The 20,803-nt window shown below is 47.2% G+C and overlaps 7 protein-coding genes across 9 annotated transcripts; 3 read left to right on the forward strand and 4 right to left on the reverse strand.

Moving 5' to 3' along the window:
* Nucleotides 1–1,434: 1,434 nt before the first annotated feature.
* Nucleotides 1,435–4,270, reverse strand: GL218_05335 (uncharacterized protein; the record flags this gene model as incomplete). The annotated part of the gene is made up of 3 exons (XM_033581995.1): nucleotides 1,435–3,132; nucleotides 3,193–3,576; nucleotides 3,644–4,270. 3 exons carry the CDS (start codon nucleotides 4,268–4,270, stop codon nucleotides 1,435–1,437), a joined length of 2,709 nt encoding a protein of 902 aa, XP_033435002.1.
* Nucleotides 4,271–4,764: 494 nt separating this feature from the next.
* On the forward strand, nucleotides 4,765–7,183 carry GL218_05336 (Chaperone protein DnaJ; the record flags this gene model as incomplete). Its single annotated transcript, XM_033581996.1, has 3 exons — nucleotides 4,765–5,484; nucleotides 6,063–6,286; nucleotides 6,439–7,183. The coding sequence occupies 3 exons, from the start codon at nucleotides 4,765–4,767 to the stop codon at nucleotides 7,181–7,183; spliced, it is 1,689 nt and encodes a 562-aa protein (XP_033435007.1).
* Nucleotides 7,184–7,495: 312 nt separating this feature from the next.
* Nucleotides 7,496–8,904, reverse strand: GL218_05337 (Mitochondrial outer membrane protein porin; the record flags this gene model as incomplete). 3 transcript variants are annotated; one of them, XM_033581997.1, is made up of 6 exons in its annotated part: nucleotides 7,496–7,525; nucleotides 7,578–7,697; nucleotides 7,763–8,184; nucleotides 8,436–8,466; nucleotides 8,590–8,712; nucleotides 8,860–8,904. In XM_033581997.1, 6 exons carry the CDS (start codon nucleotides 8,902–8,904, stop codon nucleotides 7,496–7,498), a joined length of 771 nt encoding a protein of 256 aa, XP_033435006.1. The 3 variants fall into 3 exon arrangements, with proteins under 3 accessions (XP_033435006.1, XP_033435004.1, XP_033435005.1); XM_033581998.1 differs by having other exon boundaries at nucleotides 8,373–8,466; XM_033581999.1 differs by lacking the exon at nucleotides 7,496–7,525 and having other exon boundaries at nucleotides 7,557–7,697; nucleotides 8,373–8,466.
* A 935-nt stretch (nucleotides 8,905–9,839) lies between these two features.
* GL218_05338 (Asparagine synthetase [glutamine-hydrolyzing] 2) lies at nucleotides 9,840–12,108 on the reverse strand (the record flags this gene model as incomplete). The annotated part of the gene is made up of 9 exons (XM_033582000.1): nucleotides 9,840–9,939; nucleotides 9,993–10,276; nucleotides 10,336–11,337; nucleotides 11,399–11,547; nucleotides 11,603–11,638; nucleotides 11,707–11,733; nucleotides 11,796–11,821; nucleotides 11,876–11,926; nucleotides 12,083–12,108. 9 exons carry the CDS (start codon nucleotides 12,106–12,108, stop codon nucleotides 9,840–9,842), a joined length of 1,701 nt encoding a protein of 566 aa, XP_033435001.1.
* A 1,258-nt stretch (nucleotides 12,109–13,366) lies between these two features.
* GL218_05339 (SUMO-conjugating enzyme ubc9) lies at nucleotides 13,367–14,050 on the reverse strand (the record flags this gene model as incomplete). The annotated part of the gene is made up of 3 exons (XM_033582001.1): nucleotides 13,367–13,620; nucleotides 13,768–13,928; nucleotides 14,016–14,050. 3 exons carry the CDS (start codon nucleotides 14,048–14,050, stop codon nucleotides 13,367–13,369), a joined length of 450 nt encoding a protein of 149 aa, XP_033435000.1.
* A 1,081-nt stretch (nucleotides 14,051–15,131) lies between these two features.
* Nucleotides 15,132–16,239, forward strand: GL218_05340 (Peroxisomal biogenesis factor 19; the record flags this gene model as incomplete). Its single annotated transcript, XM_033582002.1, has 3 exons — nucleotides 15,132–15,494; nucleotides 15,547–16,089; nucleotides 16,141–16,239. The coding sequence occupies 3 exons, from the start codon at nucleotides 15,132–15,134 to the stop codon at nucleotides 16,237–16,239; spliced, it is 1,005 nt and encodes a 334-aa protein (XP_033434627.1).
* Nucleotides 16,240–17,919: 1,680 nt separating this feature from the next.
* On the forward strand, nucleotides 17,920–19,826 carry GL218_05341 (ABC1 family protein MCP2 like protein; the record flags this gene model as incomplete). Its single annotated transcript, XM_033582003.1, has 3 exons — nucleotides 17,920–18,239; nucleotides 18,301–18,451; nucleotides 18,510–19,826. The coding sequence occupies 3 exons, from the start codon at nucleotides 17,920–17,922 to the stop codon at nucleotides 19,824–19,826; spliced, it is 1,788 nt and encodes a 595-aa protein (XP_033434628.1).
* Nucleotides 19,827–20,803: the final 977 nt, after the last annotated feature.

Genomic DNA, 20,803 nt, shown 5'->3' on the forward strand with positions numbered 1-20,803 from the left:
TCTAATAGGTCTATTTACGTTTTCCTCTTAATACTCATATGCCAACCGCAATAATTTTATTTACGTTCTAACGAGCCAGACATTATAGTTGCTCGCCAAGGTGCCTTATAGGACACTCTTGAGCTACACCAACTCATGCTCGGCCCGCGAGAGCACCTACTTAGCTACAGTTCTACCCACCTCCTTAGTCAACTAATTATCATGCAATTTAGGATATCACATCATGTTCCCATCAACAGTGAGACAACTTTCGCCCAAATCTCCGCCGTCACCGGTCTAGGCGAGACACATGTGCGTAAATAAAATCATCCGCTACGCAATAATGCGACACATATTCTACGAGCCTCACCCAGGCGTGATCGCTCACAGCGCCGCCTCGCATTTGCTCGCCGAAGATGCTGACCTAGCCACATAAGCCCGCTAATGTGCAGATGACTGCTGGCTCGCAGCCTACCACACCTGCGAATCTATGGCTCGCTGGCCCAAGTCTAAAGAGCCCAACGAAACTGGTTTTACTGTAGCCAATAATGCTAACATTGCGATGTTCGACCTCCTCGCGGCGCACCCGGACCGCGCCGTCCTTTTCGCTGCAGGTATGCAATTATACGCTGCGCGTCCAGATCTTCACGTGCGTTATCTCGTCGACTGTTGAACGTGGGGGACCTCACAGCGAGGCAGCCATAGCGTTAGCATGCGCCTTTCCATCGCTCAACTTGGTCATACAGGATATTGATGAGCAGACTATTCGGGATGCGGATGCACGTAAGCCAGCTGATGTTGACGAGTGCGTGCGATTCATGAAGTACGATTTCTTTACTGAGTAGCCCGTGCACGGAGCCGATGTGTATCTGTTCCGGGCCTATTTTTACAACTTGTCCGACAAGTATGCCGTGCGTATGCTTCGGGCGCTCATTCCGGCGTTAAAATACGGCGCGCGTGTAATCCTTAATGACATCATCCGATGGTACCTGGACCCGAGGAACTGCCAGCGAGCTTGGCGCCGGCTGTAAGAACTGGTGATCTTAATATGATGATGATGATGTTTAACGCGGGTGATCGCGAGATAGTCGATTTGGCAACCTGTTTGAGACGGCAAGCCCGGGATTTCACTTTGAAGATGGGACACAGCCATCGGATTCCGGGTTGTGGGTTTTAGTAGCTACGTGGAAGGGTACCTAATATAACTGGATCATATCAGTCGGTATAAAGGTCGTAAACCGCAAACTTAGGAGTTCGTCTCCGTAACTAAAACCCGTAATATAGTTCTTTAATACGACACCACATGAGATATCACCATTATCCATGTTTAATACGTTCTCTTTATAGCTTTTACCTGAGCCATAATCATGTAGACCAGTCAGTATATATTTTTACAGTATATATCTACAATTGAGTTAGTCCAAGGCACAATGCATTATACTTGTTAGTTACAATTTAAGATTGATATCTCTGATTTCCATCTGCTGAATCACCCGTCCAATTCATCCCATTCGCCGACGCCACCCAATTATTCCAATCGACCTCGCCGTCCAAATCTAAATTCAGATCTACTGCTTCTAAATCCATATCAGCAAATACGTCAACCGACGGGTCCGCATCAGCCCATAGCCAAGCTCCGAAGCCTGGTCCCAAGTCCATAGACGCCGAAGATAATCCGCAAGCTGGACCAGCTGATAGAGTCCCCGGTACAGCTTCGTTATGAGGATTCTGTTGAAACCCAAAGTTCGGCTCGGAGAAACTCCCGCTAGAAATGTTTGGCGGAAAAAATCCGCTCCCCTGCGGTAATCTAGACTGGGGATACGCGAATCCGGGTTGGGGTACTGAGGCGCTTGAATCATATGAAGGTATAGAGCCGAAGCCCGGCCCGTTAGTTTCAGCAGAATAGGTAATACTAGGTGGCACTAGAACCCCTCTAGTGAGCTGAGCAACCGTCTGGGTATAATCCCCCAGGCTTTGTGATACGGTTACGAGCTGGCGCCAGCGCTCACGGAAAGTCTCGGCGCTATCGGGGCCCGGAAATGGGCCTGAGCTACTCGGTTGAGTAGCACCCCTGTCCTCCGTTTCCAACTGCCGCGCTGCCTGCGGGTCAGACCGAAGCCGCTCAATCTCAGCTTCGCGGTGCCGTCGAGCCTTAGCCATGAGCTTTCGGAGAGGGAACCAGAAGCGCAGGTTTTTATCCGTATTGCTGCGGGTGGGGATAAGCCAGTTGCTATGGAGCGCGACCCATGCGCGTTCGACGAGAGGCGACCAGGGGCGCCGTGTCACCTCGATTAGGAGGTAGACGACGGCATACCAATGCGTGTACGTCTGGTAAATCCAGCGCCATTGGCGGCAGGCCTGTTCGGCGTTGAGCGCGTGGTTATACTCAGCTACCTCGATCGCAGCTATAAACAGCCTATTACGCATCTCGTCTGAAGCATACTCACTTTGGGGTGAGAAGAGCAAGGGGAAGTAGACTATTAGACTCATCTTAGCCATTACAAGTCCTGCTATGACGACAACCACCCAGTATGTGACGTTTCCCTCTGCGCTAGAGTATTGAAGATATGCTTTCTCTAGCCTCCCGTAGTACTCGTTCAGTAGGCGGTCCTGGACATCTATCTGCGGTGTCCCATTTTTAAGACTCACAGCCATCATTTCCCTCGTTACTTCGCACTGAGTACTGGTCATGAGAGAGAAGGTCATATCAGTTATACCCTCTCGTTCCTTCGGCATTTCCTTTGTTTCGGGGTCGATGTCATCATTGTTAATATTCAGAGGCTGTCGCGTGTCGAAGCTGCCGGGCGTGATGGTGAGGTCCATGCCTTGGTCCTCAGAGGCCCTCACATCAAGGAGGCAAATGTGCCACCATAGTCTTCGTCGCATTTCAGCTTCAAAGGGCGTAAGGTGAGGGAAATGGCTACCATCACGATGCAATCCTAGAGCCAGAGCCATCCTGATGACAAGCCCTGTCATCATGTACACAAACCTCGGGCTATCATATCGGCGAGCTAAACATAAGAATATAGCAAACGCCTGTATAAGAACTATGTCAGGCACATTTAGAAAGTCTGCTTTCGCAAGTGCGTACTCTAAGCCCAGACGGTACTTTAGGTTCAGTTCAGATTTAGAAGGGCCGAGATTAGCTACGACCTATAGAACACATAATAGATAAGTATTTATTACAAGCAAATAGTTTGATGGGAAACTTACATCTTCCTCCTCCATGGAGGTTATCGCAGAATAATATATAGCAAACATTAGAGCCTCGTTGGCCGGTGTGAGAATCGAGGGGCCACTGTCTTGCAGACTCTGCACCATCTTATTCAATGTAGGCATATGGACCACCTGAGTTAGAAGATTGACGTTTCGATAGAAGACATCCACGATAAAGGGGATCTGGGATAGTGGTGGGTGAAACTCGCGGATATTAGGTCCATGAGAGCTAAGATTGTGGCCGAACAGAAATGCGTGTCGTTGTGAGGGCGTCCTATCTAGTTCCTGGGTAGACGGGGTCTTGCTAAGTGAATCTTCGTCCTCGGAACTATCGTAGTCTCCACTAGCCAGACCCTCAGTTTCCATTTTAAGGCCATCGAGCTATTTCAGCCATCAGCAACTCAAACTTGTAGAGCCTCAATAGTTGGTATGGTCTATCTTAACTTACCTCATCGTTAACACGCGACCAGAAGCCGTTGCTTACGTAGTGACTCTGACCAGCATCCCCGAGAACAAGCCTACCAAACTGCTTCGATAGATTAGAAGAATTTGTTATAGGTAGCGAAATCGTATGGTTATCCGCATCGTGATCATGGCTAGAACTCCCCGGTGAGTTTGCTGAAGGTGAGCCATGGCTATTCGTATTTGCAGCGCTGTGAGCTTGCTCTAACTGACTACTAAGTTCTTTCACAAGGCCTTCGAGGTTTCGAAGCCTGTCCATAACTTGACTGACATCCGAACCGGCTTCTTGCTCAGCCTTAGCATTGTTCGCAATGCGCTCCAGCCGACGAGCCCATCGCGGGGGCTTGTCGGAGGAAGGAAAAACGCAGGGAATTCTTGCGCGGCGGCAATTTGAACATGGTGACGTCTTGTCACATCGCACCTTTCGTGTGCGGCATGTGACACAACTGCGTGCCCTTGGTCCAGGTGTCGCGGACGTTCCTAGAGAGGTGCCGGGTCGGGAAGCGTTCGCGTTTATTTCGGAGGATGGACCCGTACCATGGCTAGTTAACGCTAATTCCCCTGGAGTTTCCGGGGTAGCTGTCGCATATTTGATAATCGGGACGTGCGACATAGGTGTCTATTTTACTACAAATTACGCTACAACTAATCAGCTTTTCCGCCTGAATTTCATGTGGTCTTTTCTGACGTGTCTATAAAATTGAGTATATAGTTCATGCAAACGAATTACCTGTCATGAAACCAAATAAGGGTGGCTTCCGTCAGCGTCAGCACACCGAATAGAGGCTAGCACCCGGGCGCAAGTGTGCCAAGCCGGGGCAATTGCACCCCGAGTTACTCGCACCTGCTCCGAGAACTTCGCGAGAACTTCCTAGCGCCTGAATAACCTCTTCTTATGGAATGAACACGTAAGCGTATGAGCAATTCTAGGAGTGGTTCAGATATAGGTATGATGAAGATAAAATGTATATGATAGACTCGTCCAATAGCAAATATCAGTAACAGCAACGTATTAACCACTCTTATACAAAGTCACTACCCGTACAGCTAAAACTACTACTACATTTTAAACCTAATATTTTACTCATTGTTCACCAACCCGGACCAATGGCTTCCAAGACAGTTGCTTTTTTCGGCGCAAGCACGGGTATAGGTCTTTCGGCGCTGAAGCATTCTCTCGCTGCCGGTTATCAATGCGTCGCGCTTTGCAGGAACCCGTCCAAACTTACCTCAATATTTACAAGTGAGAACACGCCCAATCTTAAAGTCATACAAGGGAACGCGCATGATTCGGCGGTTGTGACTCGCTGTCTCGAAACCCCAGACGGTAAACTTGTTGATGAGATAGTTTTCACTATCGGAGGAAAGCCTATCCCGTCAAAAATGACTATTGACGACCCACATGTCTGTGAGAAGGGAATTATAGCTATCCTTAATTCCATCATCACACTCAGAGAGCAAGGTGTCATCGGCAGACCACATATCATCGTATGTAGTAGTGCCGGTATGTCCAAGTTCGGGCGAGACATACCTGTCGCCTACGTCCCATTATGCTTCCTCCTTCTCAAGGTCCCTGGCGCGGACAAGAAAATCATGGAAAATAAGCTCGCCACGAGTAGTGAGGACTTCACCATCGTGCGGGCGGCTATGCTCCTTATCGATGGCGAAACAGATCAGCCAATCCGTGTTGGCATCGAAGACCCGAAAACCGGGATTGAATCCAAAGCTATCGGATATAGCATCTCGAGGGAGGATGCGGGCAAGTGGATAGCACAGAATCTGGTAATAGAGAGGAACCAGAAATATCTTAACAAGACTGCGACGATCGTTTATTAGAGGATACGGTTGGAGTTGGGAGGCAGTTTGAATATAGTTGTATAGTAATGTTTTGAGTGTGTGTAACTATGTCAGCAAAGGACGGAAGTTATAATACCAGGTCGCGTTGTATTTAGAAAAATGAACAATAATAATAGGTTTCTCATACCCTCATATACGTAAAGTAAATAGGAGCATCGAGAAAATCTAAATAAAACTCATGTCTCATAACTATTTTCATAATGAAACTATTTATAATAATAGTCACCTTACGAGCTTATATCAAACCATAAACTCCAACAAATAAGCCACATTCGCACCGCCACATCTGATAAGATCTCAATAAAAGCGGAACTAAACGCGCTAAAATCCCATCAATTGATGTCGTCACTTGCTCGTTGCCGACTATCGGTGGCGTCGCTTCACAGCATCAAGTTTATACGTTTTTCATTTCGTACACTCAATTCTCCTCCCCAATTCTCCAAACCACCCAACCTTTTCAGCACCTCATACCTAGAAACACTCCGGACGCCCCTCTCAGGATTAGAGCGGCATTGGTTCGGGATGAGGCATGCCATTCCGCTGCGCAGTGTCCGGGACCACTTTGGCCGCTCACGCAGTTCGCCCGCGCCGATATCTGCTATACGCTTCTTTTCTCGTCGCACCGACTGCCAGTTCGACAGTCAAGAGCACCAGCACCAGCAAAGCCGTTCCACAGCACCGCAGGCCTCCGAGATGAGCAGATCGACAACTCCCGGAACCACTATGAGACGCTGAAACTGCAGCCGGGCGCAACGCCTGCTGATATTAAAAAGTGAGCATTTCCAATTCTCGTCCCTACTAGCTACCTACATATATCCCATTGTAAGCTAGAATAAGCACTATAAGCTTACCATTCTACCTACTACTTTACCCCCTCCCATATCTACCTAGCACCTACCCCTTAACTCTCTAACATAAACACAGGTCCTTCTACGCCCTCTCCAAATCCCACCACCCCGACCACAATCCCTCCAACCCGCACGCCTCGCGGCGCTTCATGCGCATCAGCGAGGCCTACTCCATACTCTCGATCCCCGCCAAGCGCGCCGCCTACGACCGGGACACATTGCGCCTACACCACCCCTCCTCCCCCTCCCACCCCCACCACCGCGGCTCCTACAGCAGCACCAACCCCGCCGGCGGTCGCCCCGCCTCGGGCCTAAGCCGCCGCCGTGGCACTTTCCAGGGCCCGCCACCGAGTTTCTTCCGCAGCGGCGGATGGGGTGCCCACGGCGCCAAGCGTCGCGCCGCGCATGATGAGAGTACTGGGTCCGCTTCCTCTACGTCCTATGCCTCATCTTCTTCCACTTCTCATACCTCCGGAGGAGGTACAGGCTCCTTCGGCGCAGGGGGCATGGGACCAGGACAAACGCCCTTTGGCCGTGGCGCCGAAGACGACGTCCCGCACTTCGACCGGGTATCGCATGAGCGCACGGGCCGGCATATCGATAGTCGGCGAGCAGTGCGGCGCGCGCATCTCGATAGTCAGCACATCAACATTGAGCCGGAGCGGAGCACCACCGGCATGTTCTTCCTGATTGGCGGTGTACTGGTGCTGAGCGTACTGGGCCCATTCGTGATCAGCAGGATATGGAATCGGGGTAGCGGGGCGGGGACAAAAGCTAGAGAGGAAGGGGAAATAGGATTCGTTAGTTCGGCGGCGCAGTAGAATCAACTACCGGCATTTACTATACATCACAGGAAGCAAATTTTTGAGGCTGTATGCAGAGACAAAGAAATCTCTAGCAATTACAAAAGCGCAAAGAATTCTGTATATTCAGAACGATGCAAGTATTAGCATTTGGACGGCATCGAACGTCCAAGCGGTCTAATGTCTACAATTGAGATATTTTGACTCGTATGCAAAGAATCCTGCTTGTTTTGTAAAGCTTACAAATAATGACGAGAGGGTATTGGGCATGATTCCCGGGAATTCGTCTACAAAAGTCCGAAACACTCCTTTAGCTTTATGCTAACTAATTTAGCTCTCGAATGTGAAGCTAGCGCCGACCTGTTTCTCTGTTAGATTTTGAGAACTAGAATCAAGTGTCAGAGATACGAACCTTGTGGGTAGCCTGCTCGAGCTTCTGGGTATCGAAAGAAGCACCGAGACCTAGAGTAACGCCAGGGCGGAGAAGAACGTTGTAGGAGACAGCAGCAACGCCACGGTCGTTAATCTTGGCCTAAATTTATTTCATTAGCAATTTCTTAAGTTACAGAGCCCAGTTAGACTGGGAATTGAACAGACCTTGGCGAAGGAGACGGGGTCAAGACGGTACTTGCTAGCAACCTCGAGACCAACAGCACTTCCGCTCTTAGAGTTCCAGGTAGCCTTGGCACCAGCCTCGACCTGGCTGTTCACTTTGTGGTAGCTAGCCGCAAAGACGCTCAGATTATCGGTGGCAGTGATGGCAGCGCTGTACTGAGGAGCAATGTAGCCGACGGCGGCGCTGTAGCCGGTAACAGCAGCCTTCTGGACATCATATCCAGCCGAGGCACCAGCAAGGAAACCTTCGTGACCGATAACGGCGTCGACATTGGCAGTGGGGCCCTTGAGAAGGTCGAAGAAGGCGCGGCCGTGGAAAGCGGATTGCTTGAATGTAAGGTTGAGCTTAACGCCCTTCTTTGGGTGGCAGGTAGGAAGGAGAAGATAGACTCGGCCTTTAATCCCTTGGCGAGAGTATCGGCAAGTTCAACCTTGGTGTCGAGGGCGTTGGCAGTGTTCCAGGTCTGAGTCAGAGTGAGGCCTGCGCGTCGGTATAGTATTAGTAATTGTGAGCCATGTTGACTTAGGAAGATAGAGAAATCGAGAGGCCAGCTTGGGGCTTGTATTCCCCACACCGATGCTGTAAGCGAACTCGCTTGGCGTCTTTTGGTGTGCGACTTGATGGTCTGAGTGGGAAAAATAGTGGTTGAATTACCGAGAGACTTGTCTGCGTATTTGCCCTCGATCTACAAGCGCGTTTGTTAGTCTTAAGTGTACTTTGTCGCGAGATTCACCCCATGGCTTGCACGTAGGAATTGTCTTCTGTCGGTAGCTAGCTGATGAGGAGAGGTTGGACTGAGGATACGTACGGCACCGCTGGTAGCCTTCTCGTGGCTGCTCTTGCCAGTGACCTTGAAGGCGACATTGTTGGGGGTGTTGCTTTTAACCTCGATGGTTCCCGCGGAGAGGTGGTAGAAGTCCTTGTTTAGCAACTGTAATTATCATGGTTAGAACGTCTGCGCAACAAAACAGAAACTCGAGCTGCGGGAAATTTATTGAATATTCAGCGGCAACAGCCAAAGTGGGACAGCTTCGGCGTCGGAGTCGTTTGTTAACTTTTTTTTTTTTTTTTAACTCACGTCATTTGCCGACTTGGAAATATCTGCGAAGGCGGGGATAGACATCTTGGGCAGATCGGTTCGCAGTGCGAGTATTCGTGGTTGAGTGAAAGGTTGGGTGGTGAGAAAGAAAGAAAAAGTTTTGTGGATGTGGAATTGGTACAAGATAAATTCGGATTGGAAGAACGCAAGCCTCAACAACTTCGTAGGACAGCAGCGAGGTACAAATTTGTTTTCTTTGGCTCTTTCCTTGCCGGGTTCTTATCGGCACCCAAACTCAGTAAATTCCAACTAGATGAGGAAGCTAATTGGAGAAGTTACAGCTGGCAGAATGCAAATGATAAAATGTGACACCTGGCGGTCCCAGTAAACATTGGCTTTTACATTTATTATCAGATTTACTACCCAATCAACCCCTGTGCACGTGGGAACTGTCTACACCAGGAGTGGTTTTTTAAAGCACCATAACGGTGAGATTATAACTACCTAGGGTCGGTTCAATGCTCTATAAGTTGCAGTAGTTTCTTTGAGCTGTCATACTACATCACAATAGCAAGAATTGGTTTGATTTATTTTCGTCCCGAAGCAAAATAATGGCTCAGTTGTTCTTATGCACATTCAAGTGAAGAACCTATTTCACAAATTACAGGATTTAGTAAGACGAATATGTTGCTGGCAAGGCAAATTTCCATTGGTATTGTCACAGCCAAAGTCTAACATCACACCAGTACAAAAAGATTAGTCTCATCATACTTGCTTGAGATTCCCCATAATGGTGCAATTCAACATCGCTAGTCATGCGATTCTATCCCCGGTAAGTTGCCCCTCTTATCTAGACTATTGAAGCCTCAAACTATGCGTCTCTCCTTTGTTTCATGCCATTTACCCAACATATTTACGCGGATTCATTGTACTTAGCTACGTGCGTCGCGATAGCTCTACATTTTATGTTAGTACCTAACAGCTTTGATTGATATAGAATCATAACAACTTACCGTCCGCTAGGATCGGTCTGTTTTGACCATGTCGGGGTCCATCGCATCACAGTAGATGCGCAGTGAGGAGGGAAAATGCTCGTCAAACATCGTACGGTACCAGTAACTTCATCGGAAAATTAGCAAGATCCAAAGTTAAACAGGATAAAGAAAACATACGCCTCCTTGGTATCGGGGATATCGTTGCCCCACTCAGGCTTGGGGTTCTTCATCATCTCATCGGTGACATGATGTTCAGCGTTATCCTTTAGAGCATCAATCCAACCATAGCCAACACCATCAGAGAATTGTTCCTTCTGTCTCCAAAGGATCTCGTCCGGTAAGTATGGCTCGGCGCTGGGATCGTCAGAAGTATCGAACGCTTTTCTCAGAATCCATTTCTCAATTCGTTCCTTGGTAATCATCTTCTCCTGGGGGTCGATGTTCATGCAGACTTCGAGGAACTATTAAGTATGTTAATAAAAGCACATACATTAGTGATAGACGGACGGCCATAATAAACATACCTGCTTGTCGAGGAAGGGGACACGAGCCTCGAGACCCCAAGCCGAAGTAGACTTGTTAGCTCGTAGGCAATCTGCAAGATGGAGGTTCTTGACTCGGCGGACGGTCTCTTCATGAAAAGCCTCTTATCCGGCGCTGCATGGAAGTAGAGGTATCCTCCAAAAATTTCATCACTTCCTTCACCACTAAGTACCATCTTAATCCCCATGGCCTTGATCTTTCGCGACAGCAGGTACATAGGTGTCGAGGCACGGATTGTGGTCACATCGTACGTCTCGAGATGGTAAATGACATCAGATAATGCGTTAAGACCATCCTCAATAGTGAAGGTCATGACGTGATGTTTCGTGCCGAGGAACTTAGCTACCTTGACAGCAGCTTCATTATCGGGGGAGCCAGGTAACCCGATAGAGAAAGAGTTGAGCTGTGGGAGGTATGTTACGGTGGAGAGCTCATTCTCGTCGTCAATACCGACTAAGCCCTCACCCTTGTCAGGGTCTTCAGTCGGCTCGGTAGCGGTGCCATTAGCGGCGGCCAATGCCGCCTTCTTGAGCCTCAGTGTTTCTCTTTGGGCAATTGATGCAACCAAACTTGAGTCAAGACCGCCTGACAATAGTACACCATAAGGAACTTCGGCCATGAGCCGTTTCCTCACAGACCGTTCTAGTGATTCTCGAACGAGCTTCAGGTCCAGGGGAGTATCTGGGATTTTTGACTCGTCCCACCAAGTCGGTTGGAAATATCGAGTGGTCTCGTTGGTTTTGGTATCGTAGATGTGTCCCGGGGGAAAGGAGCGAATTTCATCGCAGACGGAGTGCAGACATTTCAGCTCCGAAGCGAAGTAGGTAGTACCCGGCTCCTTGGAGGACCAACCTTGGTATAGCGTAGTGATACCAATGGGATCACGGGCCGCGATAGTTCGGTCGAGGTTTTTGTCGTATAGCACAAATGAGAACATACCATCTAAGTACTTAGGAGCGTCGAGTCCATATTCCATATACTACACGTACATTAGATAATGTAATATCATAAGACACAATACATATTAAAGACATTCTCACCAAGGGAATGATAACCTCGCAGTCAGAAGCAGTCTTGAAGTGATAGGGGGTCTTGAGGCTTTTTCGAATTAACCGATGGTTGTAGATCTCGCCATTGACGGCAAGTATTATGGTTTCGTCCGCATTGGTCAGTGGTTGTGCACCGGACTCTGCGGCCTTGTAAGTAAAGAGGTTTTGGTAAGTTGAAAAATTGATAAGACATACCGACGCCGACGATGCTCAACCTTTCATGGCACAAGACTAGAAACGCTTCAATTAGAGGTCATCCCAATACTAATTTCCTCTAATAGATAGATCTCAGATCTTACTTGTGTTTTTGCAGATAACGCTTCCACCTGTAACATACGGAAGTGGTTAGAAATACGATACTATACCGGCTCGCTATGAGACAACTCACTCCAGTCGGGGCCTCTGTGCCGAATTCTGCGTAGAACATGTCAATTAAAGTCATAGAGCTTGAGCACATATTATACGTACTGCTTTGCCAATTTCAAGGCCGTCGGCTTGAATTTCTGGACGTCGGGATGACTAGGCGCAAACGTCTTATTAGTATATATGGCGATCTTCCAATGGCATCACAAGTAAATCCAATCGATAATTATTTTTGGTGGGGTTTTAGCAATTGCCAATTGCCCCTCCATGACATTGATTGCTTAATCCATGCAGGGAAAAAGGTAAACTTGCCAGTGACACGCAAATATTCCACACATCTTATCAGCCTCAAAGTGTAGTTGGTAGGACGCAGGATATGACCGAAGGGCTTTTGGAAAGAATAACTAAAGAAGAAGAAGGTATTTCTGTCAGAATAAAAAAAGACGGGCCTCGCGACTAAAACTTAGAGAAACGTGGAGAGGCAAGAGCGACCCGGAGATTTTGAGTCACAAAAATTTATTTAGGAGGTAGCTATCAGTTTGTACTTTTGATGTACTTTTTATTATCACATTCGCCTTCTAATGCTAAATTTGGCCCGTTATACTTAAAACCCAGGTACCTAAAGGTAGGGGGGTAATGGATCTTAGCCTGACGGCAATCTTTTGCTAGTTAAAACTGTCACGCCGGAAAAAAAAGCCGATTTCGGACGGGAGCTTTAAAAACGACTAAAAATACTATTACTGACCAACCACGAGGTGTCTATTGAGTCGTGACATTCACGTTATCAAGACATGAGATGACAAACGGGGGTGTAGATATTTATACTACTATAAACGGTATATAAGCCCCAAAAGGTGGTATTTATTCTATGTTACCTTAGTTAGACTTACTGCTCATCTTATGTCATCTATTTCTAATTCCCTACGAATCAGAAGAAACGGGATTAATATTATTCAAATATCAAAACAATTAAAAACTATAGGGTAAAGGTAGGAACTCTACGTAACGTTTGCATCATATTCGGATAACCACGTGCTATCGGATGCCTTATCACTCTTCGTAACCCCCGAAATCTGCAAGAGGATATCAAACCCCTTCCTAATAGGCCGGGATGAACCATATTTCGCATCAGGCGGGTGGGTAAGGATCTGAACCGGCCTATGCCATTTGGACAAGTAGCCAACCGTGGAGTTGCTTTACGACTAATAGCCTTATAAAAGTAGAATACCAATATGAAGGCAACTGGATATGAACATACGGTAGGTAAGGCATAATAATAGTCGTTATAAAAATCATCGATTGCATAGATTGTAAATCTATACTTACATAACTGCTTCGCATCCATGTAGCACCAATTCTTCACGGCAAAGGCTAGATCAATACCCCAGCTAAGAAAACCAGTTAACTGTCGTAGCCGCAATGCTAAATGCTGCTTGACATCTTCACATAGCCCTCCTGTGCTAACTCCGAAGGGCCCAAATGCTGAAAGCAGCCATCCGTATTTGGTATCCGTGACCCTGAACTCCGATGCCGAAAGTACACCAAGTAAGAATTTTCCTCCCCAAGACACCACCCCACCAGCACCGGTCGAGCGCTCTAAGAGGCGGGGTTCTCCTTCACCGTTCGCCTCACACGTCGCTCGTACTCGGCCTTGTCTCGCTTAAAGAGGTTGTATGCTTCAGCTTGTGCGGGAGACTCCGGATTAGGATTGTCTAGGAGATCTTGGATGCCGAGTGCGATCTGCTTGACCGTGATCGCCGGCTTCCATCCTTCGTCCTCGTTTAGGATCGAAAGACAGACGGTTCCCGATGGGTAGACGTTGGGATGGAACAAAGGCGGCGTAAATTTTCCTGTATGATAGTTAGTATTGGATTGACAAGTTTGTATATGGACCATATAATAAACCTACATTTCGGAGGCTTCGTAGGGTACTCTGAAACAGTATCGGTCAGCACAACTCGTTTTCGCGGTGTTCCATATCCCCACTCAAAACCTACCGTCAGGGAATGTCATTGTCAGTTTAAAGAGACCGCCTTCCCACATTGTCTTTTCCTTTCCAGGAATACCGCATTCCCAGATCTTTAGATCAAGAACGCCTTGAGAATTCTTGACTGGTCGTGCCCAAAATCCGAAAGGATGATCCTTTCTCCATTGCTTTCTATGACATTACAAATACATTAGTAAAATGAGTGGCTAATCTTCTTATATGGCGTATAAGAGACTTGCGATCTTATGCTTGACGTACCTCTCCTCTCCAAGGCGTAATTGGCATAGAGACATATTTATGGGATAGATAGCCTCCTGATGATTGCGTGGATCTTGTAGTCTCTATAGCAGCCGAATTTCTTGCCTCGTAAGTGGGAGATGGAGTTTCGAGGTGAAGTTGTAGGTGTTCCTTCGTCTGAGGCTGCGCAAAGTGCCGAAAAAAAGAAGAGAGTGAGAATTCAGTGTTGAATCGGCCAGACAGTTGCTTAGGCTGCCCACGGAATTTATCAGTTTCAGGACTTCGCTACGAGCAGGAAGCTGAGAAATGCTCTGATGGCCTGTAAGGAGGTGATGGACCAAGCCCGAGAATGAAAAAGAAGAAGAGAAAAAGATGAAAAGAATGGCAAGTGCGTTGCAAGACCCCAAGGGTAAAGATGATGCGTGAACGTGAATAGATGTTAATCGAGCCTTCCTTCTTACAGGGGTCCTAGGGGCTAGTCTCCCATAATAACGCTCTGTTATAGGTTAGGTACATACCTGCCTACCTCTACCTAAACTCCGAGTGAGGCAATGCCTCTACCTAGTGGGGTTATGTATAGGTATTCTTATCTTATCAGACACCCCACCTAGAAGTCACCGAAAGAAACTGAGATTTGAAACGGATAGATTACCTAGGTGGGTACCTACCTTTTAAAACGGTTCGTGTCAAAATAGGTACAACCAAATAAGCTAGGTATAACTAAGCTATAATACGTTTTTAAAACTGATATTTATTCAAAACTCTGGATGCTGCCGCCAAGCATCTCACAACTTAAAGGCCTCGGCAACTCGTGCACCTTCGTTGATCCAAGTCGCAAAGCGCATTGCCCGAACTATCGATCTTCTTTACTTGCGACTTTGTTCATCTATCACCTAAGTAGGTTTGTTTCTTAAAGTATATGGTACCCTTTCGTCATTATTCCCGTCAGGGTTAATCATCTGTTACTATTATTGGCATTTCGTATCATTGACTAAGGTACCTTATTGTGTGTCTGACTTGGGCATCCTATGCGCCCATCCCTTTAAGCTAATAACTACAAAAGTTGATTTAGCATTAAGCTTTGTTTTGTAATCTGGGAGACAAGTCTAGGTTGCAAAAAGCGCAGGATACGGCGGCATGGAGGCGGAAAAGGCGGCCGCGGGTACCAACCCGGATGGGCAAAATGCACCAGAAAAGGTAGACCAACCCATAGCTTCAGTGCCCGACCTGGAAGACGTCCCAGATCCCGATGAGGATGACCTCGATGACCTCGATGACATGCTGGACGAGTTTTCCAGTGTGAAACTGGGCGCAAATCAAGCAACCCTAGCATCTGGTGTCCCCGAGAAAGCTGCTGTGAAGCCGTCAACATCTGCTCCAGCGGGCGCATCGTCAGACACGGAGAATCCACTAGATGGGCTCGATGATTTATCTGAGGAGGAATTCCAGAAACATCTTCAGGCTGGGATGGCAGAACTAATGAACGGATTGGACAATTCGGTTAGTCGCTCTCCAACCACGGGAAGAGCATGTTAAGCCTAACATGACACAGCCAGACATGCAAGCCCAGTTTGAGAACATATTCAAGGGGCTCAGAGGAGATGGCCTAGAAAGCTCAGGGAGCGGATCGGAGTCGATTCCACAATCATCCGATAAAGCAGCCTCAGACATAAGTCAGGATGCCTCGTTCCAGGAGACAATCCGGCGAACGATGGCCAGAATGCAAGAGTCTGGTGAGCAGGCAACAGCAGCAGCTACTGCTGAAGGCTCCGAGGATGATTTTATTGCTGAGATGATCAAGGCAATGAAAGATCTTCCTAATGAGGGAGGTAACGAGGAGGATTTCTCCAAAGTATTGATGGGGATGATGGAACAACTCACTAACAAGGAGATTCTATACGAACCTATGAAGGAATTGAATGACAAATTTCCCGCATGGATGGAGAAGAACAAGGACACCTTACCAAAGGATGATCTAAAGCGCTTCCAGGAACAGCAAGTCCTGGTCGCAGAGATGGTAGCCAGATTCGAGCAACCCACGTATGGTGATTCGAACGCGGCGGACCGGGAATACATCGTGGACAGGATGCAAAAGGTGAGTTGTCTGATTGTGTCATTATGCTATTTACTAACTAGAGAGCAATAGATGCAAGCAGCAGGCTCTCCTCCTCATGATCTAGTTGGAGATATGCCATCAGCCAAAGAAGTATTGGATGCGCCTGATGAGTCGTGCGCGCCTCAGTGATAATATACAAGGAATTTAATTCTTCAACTGTTTATACATGACCTTCTCGAGGCCAAAAACCAAAACTGGCATGTACACAAACGATGTGATATCATACCCCTACCATACCCTGTCATAGAGTCCCTAATACTAATACGCCGCAACGATAAACCTATCCTTGCCGAAGAACTCCTGTGTGTGGATTGATGCAACCCATTAAACCCATTAAAATCAAATGAAATTTCAAGACATATCCATTTGTCCTGAAGATATAAAGCCCTGACTATTCTGCTCTTGTTGCGATAAGAAATCCATGAAGAGGTGGTCATAGTCTTCATCATCGGAAATCGCCGGCGATGCCGCTCCTATGGGTGGTTGAGACGATTGGGTCTGGGCCTCGAACATGGATAGCATTGCGTCTAGTTCCTCTTTTCTTCTTGCGCTATGGCGTCGATCATCATATCATCAGGGTTGTCCTTGTTTCGTGTTGGAGTTCTGCGATATCTTCGATATCTCATCTTCGAATACCATACCGTCAAGATCGGCGTCTTTTGGTCTCGTCGCTGCCTATCTAACATGGACCACTCAAGCTTCAAGGCCTACAAAGTCTGTTAATATCGATAATACTGTTTCAACTAGTCAGCAGGGCCACGTACCTCTTGATCGCTCCTCTTCTTTCCCACTTCCTATCGTCCGCTCGCTTCCGTACATTCGCAAAAAACAAATTCCGCCTGCTCTCTTGCGCATTTTCTCGGTTCTGTCTTAGCGGTTTGGTTGCATACGCGAAGCAAATTTGAATTAGAGGGCGGTGCTTGTATAGGCGAAGATGAGTAGCTGAGTATCGAGTCTAGGGAGCGTGTTAGGATCCCGGTGACATAATGGTGGAGAGCTCGGCCTGATGGGGAGAGAAGAAGACAGAAAGCGGCGATGAATGTGTAGGCGGTGTGGCGTCGAGAAGTCGATATTAAATTGGCATTGTGGCTAACATTTCGTCCGTTATAATATTATATGATGTTGAATTTGAACGGGACGATGAGCAGATTAAATGTTTTGGTAAGATGATGTGACGAAGCCAGAGTCAAGTGACAGCTTAGATTATTTCAATGCGAGTAGTTTAACAAAGACAAACGCGGGTTTGAAAGCAACGCGGTCCTTTCAAATGTACATAAGCGGGGCTTAACGCGTAAAGAGCATTGCGGGAAATATAAATTAGCAGATATTAGAATAGTTCGCGCTTTTGAGTTATCATTATGTAATATGCTAATGAACAATATATATAAACCCCCCTGATTAGTGATATTGTACTTAGGTATGCAGATACATGGTACCTACGTAACTTAAAAGAAGGTGTGACAAGCCATAGAAACCCATAGAAATAGAACCTTGCATGGCACGATCCAGATCGTCGACCGATAGGAGAAAGAACATTCTTTTACCCCTGTCCCTATGACGCCGAGGTCTTCCACGAGCCCGGGATTGTATGTCCGACAGAAAAAAAAACGATAGTGAAATTTTATTAGTCCGCTATCCCAACATACCGACCACCTAATTGAAGGTTCAACAATCAATCGCGGGCGGTCAAGTTCTCCACCGATTGAGACGAGAAGAACAACATGTCTTCATTGTCTTCTTATTCATAGTATTAATTTTATTATTCTATTTAATTAACACGCCTTTTCAAATGACTAGAACCACGCCACCATGAAATGCCCCTCGATCAATTCCCTCGGCCGTCTTGCCAGCAACAGGTCATGGACATGTACGAATTGCCGCACCCAGTTACTCGTAGCCCATGTCAGGACGACACAACGATCTATCGCAAGACAATATACGACCAACTCTTCTGGATACTCGGGGAAAACACATAAGCAACCGAAGACAAGAGTTACCGTATTGACTGCTGCTACTACGGCTGCGGCTGGAGTAGGTGTCTTAGCATTCACAGATGACATTAAAGCTGGATACGATGCTACAGAACGTTCGGGAAGAGTTGCTGCAACACTGGCATTATGCATCAATGAGTATGACCAATTATAAATATACCAAAAGAAGAAAAGGGGGCGGAAAACTAACTCGTCTTAGTTACCGAACTTCCTTAAACCAACGTGACCATACAGAGGATTTCGATGAAAAGGACCATATACTAAGAGCATGCCACAAGAGGTGTGCAGAACGGACACTCAAAGTGCTCGAAAAAAATGGAGGGATATTTATTAAATTAGGACAGCACTTGGTAATTCCTCATACATAGTTGCACACGACATAAGAGTGTTAGCTGACTTCCGAGATAGAGTGCTATGACTTATCTACTCCCACGCGAATGGACCGATACGTTTATACCGCTACAAGACAAATGCCCAGTATCTTCGTTCCAATCGATCGAAGAAATGTTCCGCGCCGATACAGGTGAAGAGCTCAAAGACTATTTCTCCGAATTTTCAGAGCAGCCAATAGGGGCTGCCTCTCTTGCTCAGGTCCATCTAGCGACGGTGAAAGAAAATGGTCAAAAAGTTGCCGTAAAAGTCCAACATCCAGGTTTGGCGCAATGGGCACCTCTCGATTTGGCCCTAACCAAGTTTACTTTCTCAACCTTGAAGAAGTGGTTCCCCGAGTACGATCTGGAGTGGTTAGCTTCTGAGATGGAAGTCTCTCTACCCCAAGAACTTGACTTTCAGCTCGAGGCCGCGAATGCGATTCGAACGCAAAAGTACTTTGCGCAGCATACTGAACTACCACTCGTGATTCCCGATGTCCTTTGGGCGAAGAAGCGGATATTGGTTATGGCGAATGAATCGGGCCATCGTCTTGATGACCTCGAATACCTAGACTCGAATCATATCGATCGTGACGAAGTCTCTGCCACGCTGGCCCACATCTTCAATGAAATGATCTTTGGTAAGGGTGCGCCGCTACACTGCGACCCCCATGGTGGCAACCTCGCTATCCGGAAGGCAACCCCGAAGAGACGAGGAGGTGCCAACTTCGAAATTATTATATATGACCACGGACTGTATCGGGATATTCCCGAGAGCTTGCAACGATCTTATGCCAAGATGTGGCTGGCAGTCATCGATGGAAACATGCCTGCCATGAAGCGATACGCACACGAAGTAGCCGGGATCACGGATGAGCAATTTCCTCTGTTTGCCAGCGCTATTACAGGCCGCGATTATACAGTGGTCAAGTCATCTATCTTAAAGTCACGATCCGACGAGGAAAAGAAGACCATGGGTGATGCGCTGCAAGAAGGCCTACTATCAGATCTCGTGACTATGCTCGGACAAGTGCCTCGAATCATCCTACTCATCCTAAAAACCAACGACCTAACACGCAGTCTCGACGAAAATCTACACACCCGCCAAGGCCCGATGCGGAGCTTTATGATCCTAGCCCGGTACTGCGCACGCACGGTATTCCGCGAGCAAGTCGAGGAAATCCGGGAGCGGCCCGGTACCTTGCTATGGCCTGGCAATGCGCTACGGTTTATGGCCGCGTGGGTGGGATACCTGCGTGTGGAGCTAAAGCTCGAGGTCTTCGAGCTGTGGCTTACGGTCAAAAGGATCGTGGGCATAAGCACGGTTCACTACGGGAGCGCTGTATCATTATAAATAATATTCACCCCTACTACATTATAATACCTGTATTACGCGAACGGCAGCATGTCTAGGTACTCTACTTTAGAAGCGAGACTTTGTGTTTCCTCATGACGAGACGAGTCGTGGGTAGCTGGATAACCTACCTTGATAGATCGATAGATAGACAGAGGGTGAGAGAGAGAAAGGCATGTGCATTAGGCGGCGTCGAGGGGTAGGTGGATGAATACGATTTTAATGAGATGCATGTGAGTAATGTTATATATATGCTAAGACGTTGGCTTTTCGAAAACAGTACTTATGATCTGCGTTATTTATCTTTAATATTACATACTGTCCGTTCCCTCTACTTGGTGTACCTATAACTCTCTGCCTGTGTAATAGAACTTGCCGTATTTGATCGAATTGCAAAATATACTCAGCTACCCAGTCTATAATATTTGTAGATAGCTATCAGAATCTAGTTCCTATATATTATGAAAAAGATGAAAAGATAATATGTATTCATCAGACCGGCATTGTCTATGATATTGAAAACTGCATTAGACTATCTCGTGGTGCCCTAAGAACATGTTCATCTATTATGATCGTTACTGTAATATTTTATTCCTAGGTATGTTTATTCCTATGTTGCTCATTCGGTTTGTTGTATGATCATTAAACTCTTACAAACGATACTACCTACCTAGGTACGCTACAGAATACATACAAGAAAACTTACGCTGCTGCTTTCCGCGCAGCTACCCAGCCAGCATCATACATCACCGAAGCTATAGATAAGACCAAGCTACGTAGGTGCGTTCCAATAGCATCATACTGTAGACCTTATTACTAGCAACGTTCCTCCCAGGTAGCCGCATCCTCACCATGCACCCTCTAATTGGGCCAACGTGGCTAGTGTCATGGACGTCCAGGTAACGCTGGCCGGGATGTGATTCGTTAGATACCGCGTTTATAAGCAAGAACCCGTGTGGATGTGTCACAACTGGGTG

The sequence above is a fragment of the Daldinia childiae genome (genome assembly GCF_008694065.1).
Source record: "Daldinia childiae strain JS-1345 chromosome Unknown Scaffold5, whole genome shotgun sequence".
Taxonomy (NCBI): Eukaryota; Fungi; Ascomycota; class Sordariomycetes; order Xylariales; family Hypoxylaceae; genus Daldinia; species Daldinia childiae.